The 12,593-nt window shown below is 43.1% G+C and overlaps 1 protein-coding gene across 2 annotated transcripts in view; it reads left to right on the forward strand.

Moving 5' to 3' along the window:
- Positions 1 to 12,593, forward strand: part of ABCA4 (ATP binding cassette subfamily A member 4) — a 1,118,748-nt gene that overhangs the window by 890,314 nt on the left and 215,841 nt on the right. For both annotated transcript variants that reach the window (XM_085601480.1, XM_085601481.1), the window contains one exon: positions 1,668 to 1,837. In XM_085601480.1, the coding sequence (XP_085457606.1) occupies positions 1,668 to 1,837 (170 nt within the window). The remainder of the gene's footprint in view (positions 1 to 1,667; positions 1,838 to 12,593) is intronic.

A 12,593-nucleotide genomic window follows, 5' to 3' on the forward strand; every position in this document is an offset into this window, starting at 1 on the left:
GGTGGTTGGGTGTTTGTTGATCAGTTTCTCTAGGACTTTAGCCAGGAAGGCTAGTAGTTAAGGTAGTTGTCTAGTATCATCAGATCCATGGAGTGGCATTGAGGAGGGGGAGTACTGTGCTATTCTTCCAAGCATTCTGGTAGGTGTAAGTGGTGATGGAGGCATTCAGGATTAGGATGAGCGTTGAGTGCTGTGCTGATGGGGTCCAGTCCTTTGATGAAGACATGGTAGGGGCATAGGTTTGAGGGGGCTCCAGAATTAATGTATTGCATGGTGGTCATGGCTTCTTCCATGATGGCTGGCTAGGTGGTCAGTGTGGTTCTTTGGTTGTTGGTCAGATGGGTAGGAGGGCTGCGAAGGCAGAGTGATCAGGTTGGGTTCAAAGTTGTCATTGATGTTGGTTATCTTAGTGCAATTGGTTGCATTTGTGCTCGATTATCCTGAATTCTGCCATGCACCAGGTGGTAGATTTTACAGCATTGTTGGTTTGAGGGGTACCTAGGTGTGATGGTCATTGAAGTTGGAAAAGTGTCTGGGAGGCTATTGTGTGGATGACGATGTTCAAGGAGTTTGGATGCTTCGTAGAGCTTGTTCCAGTTCTGGGCTAGGGGTCGTCTCCAAGGTGGTAGTGCTGCAGATGGATTCCTTGGAGATAATGGCAATTCTGCCTCTGGAATTGCATGACCTGTCTTGTCTGCCACTTTTGTAGCCGGTTGGAATAATGATGGAGGGTGTGAATGCAAGGGTGAACCAGGTTTCTATCAGGAACTGCAGGTCCGGAGTTGTCATGATGCAGGTCCCAGATTCCCATTGTGGGAGTTGAGGAGCATGCAGGATAGGGTGGAGTGAGGTGTGGCTGATGAGTCTGGGTGAGTATAAGGCCAGAGTTGAGTGCAGTGGGTCCGGGTGTAATGAGAGATAGGTGTGGGAGGATGCAAGGGGCCCATGAAAACGCACCTTCAGTGTCGTGAGGTACAGCATGGCAGCGGTGCGGCGAACAGCAAACAGGATTGAGCTGATGGCAGGCGCAGTGGCATTGCAGTGGTGGGCTGGGTGTGGCCGGGATGCAGCCAGGGCATTGAAGGACGCAGAAAGGCTTACTTTTGGCATACCATTGGTGCACCAGAGCTCCGCCAGCTGTGCACTTTCGCTGTGAGTATGTGCTGATACCACCATTGAGTAGGTCCGGGAGGAGAAAGTAGAGCTGGGGATGGTGGGTAGAACTGGGTGTAGGAAGCAGGGAGGGGAGAGTGAGAAGGCATGGCTGGGAAAAGGAAGAGGGAAAACAAGCTAAGGAGCAAGAAAAAAGGAGTGCAAAGAGCATAATGAGCAAGAGAAAAATGGAGCAAAAAAGAGCAAAATGAGCAAAGAAAAAAAGCAAAAAAAGCAGAGAGACCATGGAGAAAGTGAGCAAAATGGGGGCAGCAAAAGAATGGTGAAAGAAAGGAGTGAGCACACACAGAGAGTGGAAAAAGAGTGAGATGAGCAAGACAGAGAGTGGAAAAAAGATCACTATAGACACAAGAGGGACAAAGGCATGACAGCAAGGTCGACTGTTTCTGAGATTGGCCAAGTCAGAGATTTTGGTAGAATTTGTGGATCCGTACCATAGAGCCCTGAGGAAACCACATTGTGTCTAATGAGAGCCTGTGTTTTTCTTGTTCTAGGTGTGGTTTAATAACAAGGGCTGGCATGCAGTGCCCATTTTTATTAATGTTGCTAGCAATGCCATTCTGAGAGTGAATCTCAAAGATGGGCAGTCCACAGAAGAATTTGGGATCACAACCATGAACCATCCACTGAACCTCACCAAGGACCAGCTTTCAGAAGTCACAGTGTAAGTTTGGAACATATTTATATCCATAATGGAATGATGACAACTCCATCTGCTTAGGAAGGGTCCTCAATGGATTGGACATATGATTATTGTGAAAGGGATAGCATGGCTACTTGGGGGTTAACACTATGGGGTATATTTACAAACCCCTATCGCCATCACAACGTCACTTTCAGTGACATTGTGATGGCGATAGGGGTCTTGCCTTATTTACAAGGCAGCGTTAAGCCACTTAACGTGGCTTAGCATTGCCTTGTAAATAAGGCCCCCTTTCACGCTATGCTTAGCATGAAAGGGGAGGGCAATGGTAACTAAGTAAGTACATTTTTATTTGGATAGTTAATAAAAACCATTGCAATACAAAAACATCAAGATTAAAACAATTCTGCATACAATGTTTAAAAAATTATTTCATAATATAAATCTTTTATCTTTTTAATATCATTTCTGTAAATTAATAATAGAAATGCTGTTGTGTTCGGATACTATCAAAGCACGCAAGGACTGCTTGTCTTCTTGAGCGTAGCCTGCGTTGATTAAAATTATATTTTAACAAACGTTTTCGTTCTTCCAAGAGTTCATTACAAGAACATAACAGATGCAGCAGATCTTTTGGCGCTGAGCCGCATAAACGGCAGGAGGAGCCTGCCTCTTCCTTTAGCCAATGCGGAAAATACTGAATACAGGGTAACAGGCCCAGTCTGTACTTCAGGAACTTCATTTTAATAGATTTAGCATAGCCCAAGTTGAGGTAGTTCTGTGGTGCTGGTATGGAGTACGTTTTCAGCGTCATCCAGCCATGTGACCTTTTCAAGAGGGATGCCTTATCCTCGACCCACGAACTGTCTTCTTGGTCAATCGTTTAAGTGTTGAGTGGATTGTAGGTGTATCCCAGAGTTGGCTTAGGCCGATATTCGCCAGACTGCTTTTAAGGTATTTGGCTGCTGGTGAGGCTGAGTGTTGCTCTTACTCTTTCCATAGATATTGGTTAAGAGTTCCTTGGTTGGATTTCCGCATTTGTCCCAGGTAGTTATGTACGCCCCCTGTCTTGCTAAAGATTGTTTCTGAAAAACAAACTCTAGCCAGATTTGTGCTGGTGAAGTATGTTTAGGCAGACCAAAAATAATCCTGTATGCAGCTATGACTGTATTATCAAGAGTTTTTGCATCTCTTCCTCTCTGCACTTCACTTCCATAAGCAATTGTTGGCAGACGTTTGGGTCGTATCACTTGAGCCAAAGGCAGGAGCGATGGACCAGTTAGTTTATGATTTCATGTTTTTAAAGAGATTGCTAAAGCAAGGCCTTTGCCTCTAATGCTGGTTTTCTGTGCAGTGAAGTGGCCTCCTTTATCGAATTTTACTCCTAGATATTTATATACTGACGTGTCCTCAATATGATTACTGCCCCAAAACCAGGTAGCCGATTTTTTCCTATTTTTGCTAACTGTCATTGTCCTCGTTTTCTCAAGATTTATGGTCAGTCCATTTGCTTTAGAATAGTCCTGCGTAGCGTTCACAAGATGTGGCAACCCTAGTTGTGTATGATTGATTAGGACTATGTCATCCGCATAGAGGAGACACAGTAGTGATAACCCACCTAACCTGGGAACGTGAGAGTTACATCTATTTAATAACGGGACAAGGTCTGCTATAAACAAGTTGAATAATGTGGGGGCTAAGACGCATCCCTGTTTGAGCCCTTTATTGGTTAATAGACGTCTTGACAGAAGTGACCCATGACCCAACTTTATCTGGACCCATGTGTCCGTGTGAAGGCTGTTCAACAAATCTAACAGAGACTTTGGAATCCCCCAGCTGCTCAATTTGTGCCATAAGATGTTTCGATTTATGTGGTCAAAGGCAGCCTTGTAATCTATAAAGCAGAGGTGAATGGGCATTTTCGTTGATTCTGCCATGTCTATTAAAATTCCCATGGTTAGAATTTTTGTGGCTGTTCCAACTGTTTTAGCGAAGCCAGTCTGATTAGCTGGAATTAAAGAATTCTCTTTGGCCCAGGCCTGCAGCTCCTCCAAGAGTGTTCCTGCAAAATACTTGGCCTCATTGTCCATAAGGGCCACTAACCAGTAGTTCTGTGGGAGTGACTTTTTCCCCTGACTTAAAAATTGGAGAAATAATTGATCCTTTCCAGGAGCTCGGCAGACTGTTAAAGTCCCTTATTTCCAGAAACAGTGGTTTCAGTGCTGCTGCCCATTCTTTCGCATCTTGTTTATAAAGGATGGGCGGAATTCCATTCGGGCCAGGCGCCCCCTATCTCCTTCCTTTTTTAATTTGGCGCTTAATGGTGTCGGTTGAGCTCATCAGACCATCAACTATTGACAATGATTGACCCTCAGGTTTGCCAGAGATTGTGTGAACTGTCTGTGCTTTATTTGTTATAATGTTTTTTGCCACATTTTCAGTTCTTAGCTCCAGACTAGTAGGTTCTATATCTTGGTTAAAATGATTCTTAAGGTAGCTTGCCCATACTTCTTCTGTAATGTTAGGGGAAACTCCATCATTACTCTGTTTAGTGTCAGCATGTAGTTTAGCCCAGAGATTGTCCTCCACAGATCTGTTAGCTTCCCATTTTAGTTTTTTTCAAAAATACCTTTTGCTTCCATAATAATTCAAGTTTCACTTTATCTGCTGGATTAAGCCGAAGTTGTCTCGACGTTTGGTAAATTCATTTTTTTGTGAGCCTGATCTTCTTTTTATGATCTTGTGAGACATCGCTTCATGCTACTGTGAACCGGTTGAACTCGAAGGTTAGTTCTGGTAGCATAGGCTGCCATGGATGCTGTAAAGTGCTCCCATTTCTCGATTTCGCTTGATCCAATCCTTGCACCAAAGTGCTGTTTTGCATTTTTCAGCATGATTACGTTGGCGGCTGCTGCTGCGAACGTAATCCTTTTAAAATTGATGGTAAGAAGTGATTCCTGAGGAGCCAAAGATCGCTCTAATTTGGGCTTGCTTACTTTAAGCACAATTTCTTGGGGACGATAATCACTGTCAGCTTTATCACCCATCTGAAATGAAATCATATGTTGAAATAGAGATTGGGAGATGAAGGTATAATCTAATATTGTATTAACTTTTGTTGAATAATGTGTTGTGGCTGGAAGGTTATCTCCAGCAGATCTTCCATTTATTGCTCTGAGATTTAAATGTTCGAAATCATCCAGTATCTGCTTCCCAGTTTTGGTTTGTATGAATGTTCGCCGTTTCCCTTGTAATGGGATGTTCCAAATTGAATTTTGCAATAGAACCTCTTCATCTGATGAAGTTCCCATTAGATTGAGGTTAAAGTCCCTGGTAAGCATAAGATCTGTTGGTAATCTTTCCACTATACACACCTCCTGGAAATCGCATAGTTCCTTTGCTGCCTTTGTTTTTCGTTTTGGGTGGACGTAAGCATTGATCAGAGTAAGATCAATGCCCCCTTTTCCTGGTGTTGAGGGCGAGGCGAGAAGGTTTACTGCCATTGTTGCTGAAGACGTTGGTCCAACTTCCTTAGCTATAAGTATACTTGTGACTGAAACATACTAGTCCACCTTGGAGATGACCATATTTTGCCCCACTAAGAGTACTAGTAAAGAAACGCAAAAATCCCTGAAGGTGCAGAGGGTCTGTTTGCCATGTTTCCTGTAATGCCACAATGTCAAATGACCTTATGTAGGTAACAAAATCTAGATCAGTCATTTTGTTTGCTCGGCCGTTTACGTTCCATGAACATACTCCTAAATGTTCATGATTGTTGTGAACTGGTGTATTGTCATTTTGTTTGGTTATTTATTGTTCTAGCAATCCATCTTAGATCTGTTTGCCAGCTTGGTGACATCGTAGCGTCCTGATCCCTTCTGATGTTACAAGGAGATCGCTCAGTGCTTGATCTACAGTTCCCCACCGCTCCTCTCAGCACAGATATTCCAGGTCTGTTAAACACGGCCTGAGCCCTCACCATTGTCCCCGGATTTAGCAGATCAGGGTATCCTGGCTTTATATAAGGAGTGATTGTTATCCCACAGTTTTTAAATGTGTGGACCTCTAGTAGTATTTTTTGTATAATTGATGACGTTGTCCATGTTGTTTTCGTTTTTTCACCATCCATAACTTCCTTATCTTTGGTGAATTCAATTGATACCAAATCCAAAGTTATCACTTCTTTCAAAGAGGGAATATGAGATAGCAGCCATATAATTTTACCTCTGTTCAGAATGTCGTGCCTGCCTTTAGAGATATAGTCAGGTCTAAACCATATAGCACTTGTTTCCTCCCTTGATTTCTCTGAGCTAATGGTCTCTTTGTTGTCTGAGCATTGTGGAGTGGGCTCGTATCTTCAAGCTTCTGATAATGCCTGATGTTTGGAGGATTCCATTTTCTCTTCCTCACTGTGAGGTACTTTTTGTTGTCTTAGTTCAGACGGTTGGCATTCAGTTCCCTGCCAAGAGGGATCTAAAATGATTCCCGGTTGTTCTGAAGGTGCCTGGATTCCTTGTCTCCATTGGGCCCCTGTATGTATAATGGGGGTTACTTGAATATTGGAGGCTGCTTGGCTGTCATTTCTGTCTTTGTAAACACCACTCTTTGTTGCACCTGACTTCTTATCCTGTGAGCATTGATCATTGTATTTCTTTAGGTTTACAGAAGTGTTTTCACTATTTGTTGCTTGATTAGTGATGAGATATGTTGAGGTATTGCTATTTTGAGGTGACGTCTGGTTAGGTTCAAGAGAGCCATTTTTCTCTTTATTCATTAGAGGGTTTATACTAAATCCTTTTTGGTGCAGGACTTCTAGTTCCTCATTCTTAGCATTCCCAAATGCTTGCATCTTGTCTATTTCTTGCTTCCCACTGATGGAGATTTGATTTTTTCATTTTGCAGCTTCTGTGTTCTGTTTAAGAACCCTTACTGAATTTATGTCATTTTCAGGCGTATGTTCAATTTGTGGTAATGATGACCCAAAAAGGTACATGAATCCGTTTTGATTCAAATTTGTTTTTTGATTTCGGCCTTTCCGTCTGTTTGCTCGCCTTTTCATAGCATTCATTTTGTTTTTTAAAGTATCTCCCGATAGAACATTGGAACATTTGACTTACTATTGTTTTAGTTTTGCTACCCTCTGTTCTTATAACTCTTTGTATTGGGTTTATCTTTGTCGTAGGATTCCCTTCGTTGGAGGATTTGGCTGAGTGTGTTTCTGTCGGTTCATGAATTTCTTTTTCTTGCTGTCCCTCTGAAGGCTGGTTTTTACAACACTGCGGAACCCTTTTGATTTGTGTACATAAGTCACTCGTCATTACTGGGAGTGAGGCTAATTTGTCAATGATCAGGCAACATCCACAATTTAAATTGATACCTTGTGATTGATCGTGCGTGTTTTGTAAAAACGGGTTGAATGTGCCCAACTTTCCATCGATAGCAACCACAAAGACAGCCAGAGTATTTAATAGGGGTAAGTTGTCCATTTTATCAGATTGATATTGGAGTGCCTCTACCACCAGCTGCACTGTTTTTAACAGACTTGACCAGGCACTTCCGTAATTTGTATTTTTTGGAGACCCTTGTTGGCTTCCTAAACTTGCTGTAACATTTTGCTTCCCATTAGTCTCACCGGCAGCCTGGTGTTGTTGATTCTCTTCGATTGTTGTGTTGGAAGAGATTACGGGGAGCCCACTCCTACACTTGTCTTGAGAAAAGGCGCCCAGAAGGTCCTCCCACTCTTCCTTCCCCAGGTATGAAGAGGCCTCTGGGTCTTCCAAGGAGTGATTTGCTGGCATATCCTGTTTTGCTTGTTTTGATGTCAGTTCTAATAACATTTTATTGTTTATTGCTTGGTCATTCGTTGTTGATACCGGAAGTGCCAAAGAAAGTTCTTTTTCGCTCCACATCTTCCCTTCCTTCATGTATTTGTACTTTGTGTTCCTTGGCTGTTTAATTTCCTCCGGGCTTCTCTGTTCACAGATCGTTAGTACATTGGTCGTAGCGCAGTTGCCTATTACATTTTTGCTGTAGAGTGACTGTCTGGCAGTTGGCATTTCATGTGTATCTGTTTGTCCTTCTCCTGGTCCTTCTACGGAGATTTTATACGCTTCATTGGTCCCATGTACTTGGATTAGCTCTGTATCGACCACAGCTTTCTTGACTGGGGATTTAGTGTCCCGAGCCTCCAGTGTCTTTTGGCATTATGGGGTTGATGTTACATACGAAGGCCTGGGGTTGCCGACTAGCGTGCTTGGACTTTCCTTTTTGTTAGCGCTTCTCAGCAAGTCAGTGAATTGTAACGGCTGAAGAGGTGTCTTAAGGCTCGGCAATTCTCTAGCGGTTAAAAGGAGAGTGTCCCCCGCGTTTTTTAAAAAGCAACATTATGTATAAAACTTTGGTTGGAAAAGTGTTTGGCCAAATTTTTTAGATTTTACTTTATCCGGTTTTGATAGATGCTCGCTCGCTTGCTCACTTGAGATGTTTATATCAGAAATTATTTCAATTAAGGAGCCGTCACTCTGTACAGCTGACCTGGTTTTAGTTGGTGGTTCTTCCCTGGAGCCTTCTAGCGTCTTAGCGATCCGCTTACGCTTATTTGTATTTCCTTTGAGCGTCGGGCCTCCTCGTACATGACCTGATCTCATGCTGCCCTTTGCTGAGCCTATTTATATTTATGTTTTTTCTTTTGTTAGTAGAACCTTTAGAAGTCTTTACAAGGGGCCTTTGAAGAATTACAAGTTTTGAGGGTTTTTTTGAAAAAGTTTTGTTCTCGGTCATAAATATCTGTATTTATGACGAGTTTATGGTTCTCCTAGCGCAGCACCCGCTGATGTTTCCAAGGCAGCCCTAGTATGACTTTCAGGCTGCTTTTCAAGTTTTCCTTTGGTTCCCTCAAATTTCCTCCAATTCCCCCAAAGTCCAGGCGCAACCAGACCCGGCTCACTGTCCCGATACCACGCTACTCCTGCCCTGATTCAGCACCAGCCCTGGCTCAGTACCAGCGGGGCCGACTGGCCATCTGTGCCAAGTCACACTAGGCAGGTGCTACTCAGAACACAGTGTGCAGTTTGATGGAAGGCACTGAGAGATGCACCACTCGTCCTGTTTGCTCGTCTGCGTATGCTGCTGGGGATGCTGTTGATGTTGTTGAACTAGTGGGGAGAAGGGGGCAAAGAAGAGCGGGGGAGCTGGAGCGGGAGTATAGAGAAATAGCCTCCACTCCGCTCAACCTTGCTCAACCCAGCTCAACCTAAACCTGAGTGGTCTCCTCCTTCTGCCTTCCGCCGCCCACAGCACCACAATAGCAACACAGTACAGCCCAGCGGCGGCAGTGGTGGTTTGGCGGTGGTAGTGCGGCGGCGTTAGTGCTGTACTGGCGGTGCACACCACACACCTGGGCTCCCCACCGGGCTCACCACACTCCACTCGCAGTTCTTCCTCCACTTGTCCCGCCTCACAGCAAGCAGTGTTCCCAGCCGCTCCGTTTACAGCTGCTCTCAGACTCAGCGCTCAGGCTCCAACTCCAGCACAACGAAAAAATGGACTGGACTTTCTGGAATGAACTCGGTGTTGCTGCGGCCGTTCCACCGTAACACCCATTGCTTCCGATGCTGCATCCTATTTACAAGGGAGGTGTAAATGGGAGGCAGCGCCAGAATTAAGACAAGGGAAAACCTGGTCTTACCCTGGAGCAACGAGGAGAAATGTTTTATTTCTCTTAGTTTTTACTGTTGTAATGTGTGCTGCGTTGTGCAACACACATGAAAACAGCAAAAGGCCAGGTATCCCTTCCTGCACATAAACAGTCATTTTTTAAAATGCTGTTTTGCAACTTCTGTGTTTGCTGCATTAACCAGCACACATAGAAGTTACAAAGCGGCATTTAAAGATTGTTTATGTGCAGAAAGGGGGACCTTCCTGTACATAAACAATATTCCCCTGAACCCAGTCACCCTTTCACTGTGGTGCAAGGGTGCCTGCATTGGTGCTAGGCCGCTAAACTTAGCGCAGGGGGAAAGCAGGGCTGCATCATATTCTTGTAAATATGGTGCAGCCCTGCGTTTCAGAAGTGGCGGAGCATGTTGTTAAGCCAAGGAGGCTAACGACATGCTCCGCCACTTCTATGTAAATATGCCCCTATATTTGGACAAAAATTACATTCATCGAAGCAATCGTATTCCATGGGGTGTGTAGAAAATGCACAAACTTATTACACACACACAAATAACAAGTTAACCAGGAAAAAAAAAGATGGAATTGTAGCTTGATTTTTAATTGAACAGTTATGAAATAGATCAGGACACCACCAAATAAACCTAACTTGTGTTCAGTTTACGAGTCTCCCCGAGTGGCAATGTACATGTGTAGGATTGCTCAAGGTGAGGCTTGTGAAAAACTGTAAGGTTTGAAAATGATGCAGTTCTGTCCAAGGGCCACCAATGTTCTGAGAGGTTTATGGAAGCAACTGGAGTATATGTTTAGAATGTACGACATCAAGGCATCAATGTTACTAATATTATAGGTATTCCCTAAGGGGCTTATTTATGAGAGCCCTGCATCACATTTGCACCATGTAAAGTGGTACATGCGTGATGCAAGGCTTTGAGTAGCGTCAAAAATCATTACTAAGGTGACTCAGCGCAAATGGTTCCATGTGTGTTGCGGTGGATTTTCCCACTTATCACCCATGGAATTTGACGCTGCCACAGATTTACAAAACCTGGAGCAGCGCCAAATCCGTACGCCTCCAGAGATGAGGCATAATGCGGAGAAATAGCTTCATTTCTCCTTGTTTTTAATCTCTTTTCAAGAATTCTGCAGCACACATAGATGAAAAGCCTCTTAGGATAGTTTTTGTGCAGGAAGGTACCCCTTCCTGCACAAAAACAATCCTGCCTGCAACTGAGCACCATGGTCCAAGGGTTGCCTCCTTTTTGAGCTAGACCTGCAAAATGACACCAACATAGGCAGAAAGGACAGGAATTTACTGTATTGCTTAATTACGGTGCATTCCTGCCCTGTCACTTTGGCGTAGGGCAGCGCAATGAGGCGCTTTGCTGTGCTTCCCAAAGCTAAAATGCTAAAAATGAGGCCCTCCGTTTCTTTAGTGAATATGGGTTTTAGGCATTGGACTACATCCATTAAGTGGAATCATTAGAGGAATTCGATGACACGGTATGGCTCATTGCAGAAGTCATTAACCTTCTCCTTTTCCGTTGAGGATGGAGCAGTTTAACCTGAACAGGGAAAAACGGGGAGCGAAATATTGGAATTGTTCAGCAGAAGGCCAGTGTCAGCCATTCAGCTGTCGGATCACTGTTGTCTTTCAATAAAGCTCCCAAGACCCAATGCTGTAATACTAGTTAAAAATACCAATTGGAATCATTAACAGTTTCGGGATGTAAGTGCACTCCACTAGAATGACCACCTGAGCATTTCCATAACTGTCCAGTCACCCACATACACTCACCCGCACCCAGTAAGAATGACTTGTGACTCCACCTGAAAGGCTCAAGTGGACAGATGACTGACAATCATGTTAAGTACTGGAAAGCAGGGTCATCTTGCATTTTGTGAAAATGTAGACTACACAGTCTCGAAGCCATCTTTGCCCCCCCTTTCTCCCGCCTGTTTCTTTTCTGCACACCAAGAGCTTCTTTCCAAGTCTTTGAATGCAGTTGATGAGATGCAGTGATCATAATGAGTCACTTTCGCAAAGATTTTTCTGTAAGTAGTTTTGTCTTACTTTTTATGTAGATGTGACTTACTCCTGAATTTGCTGAAGTAGGTTTCATGGCAAACAAGGTTTGTCATTTTGGCACAGTTTCTCAAAGTGCGAAGTCAAACTGTTAAGTGCTTGTTTCTTTAGCATAATATTAAGAGACTCAAAACTGCTATACAAATCTGAGAGGTGTGCGAGAGCTGTATTAAAGGTGAAAGTGTGGTGATATGGCCCTAAGGCGACAGGTAGGTGCTCCTCAAATCACCCAAACAAAGTGGTTTTCTGTCAAAATGAAAGATAATGTGAATCGATTTGGGTCAGTGTCTATAAGTCCAAAGAATCTAGTTACCTATAATATTATCTGCTTATTTGATATACTGTAATTATGAATATGTGAATAAAATAAAGTTTCACAAAATGTTATCCCTAGATTAAATAAAACACAAAAAATATAATCAAAACCCTTTGGTTCTAAAATACAAATATGAATATCAAAGTTCATCACATTGTGTTTCAACGTTCAAACTCACTCTTCTCAATTCATGAAACATCTTAGTGTATAAAATATCTTGTAGTTGATAAACATTAAAATATAGAAGCACATGAGAGGGGTGTTAAAACGATGCTGTAATCTAGTCACAATGACGAGTCACAGCAAAATTAAATTTGAAATATTATTTGTAAGCCCTATAGTCCATCATATGTGCACATAGTGTAAACTTCTTTCTTACGTAAGCATGCAAGGCATTTTATTACAGCAACCAATGCAGATAAAGTTACTTACTTTTAACCTCCAGCCTTTTTACTGACACACTTGACGTGCATGAGCAAGTCATTCTTTTTACTACATAATCTGTAGGTTTTACTCCCTCTCATCAGAGAATTCCATGACCTTCTTATATCTCCTTATTGGAGCTACAGAAACCGTGCTTTGGCTAAGTTTTGCCATGATACTCTTGACATTGCTGAAAATAAATATACGGAGGGTCATATTTCCTATTTTTTCACGTAGCGCACTGCAGCAGCTGCAAATGTGGCGTTGCACTACGTGAA

This window comes from Triturus cristatus, chromosome 4_2 (genome assembly GCF_964204655.1).
Source record: "Triturus cristatus chromosome 4_2, aTriCri1.1, whole genome shotgun sequence".
Taxonomy (NCBI): Eukaryota; Metazoa; Chordata; class Amphibia; order Caudata; family Salamandridae; genus Triturus; species Triturus cristatus.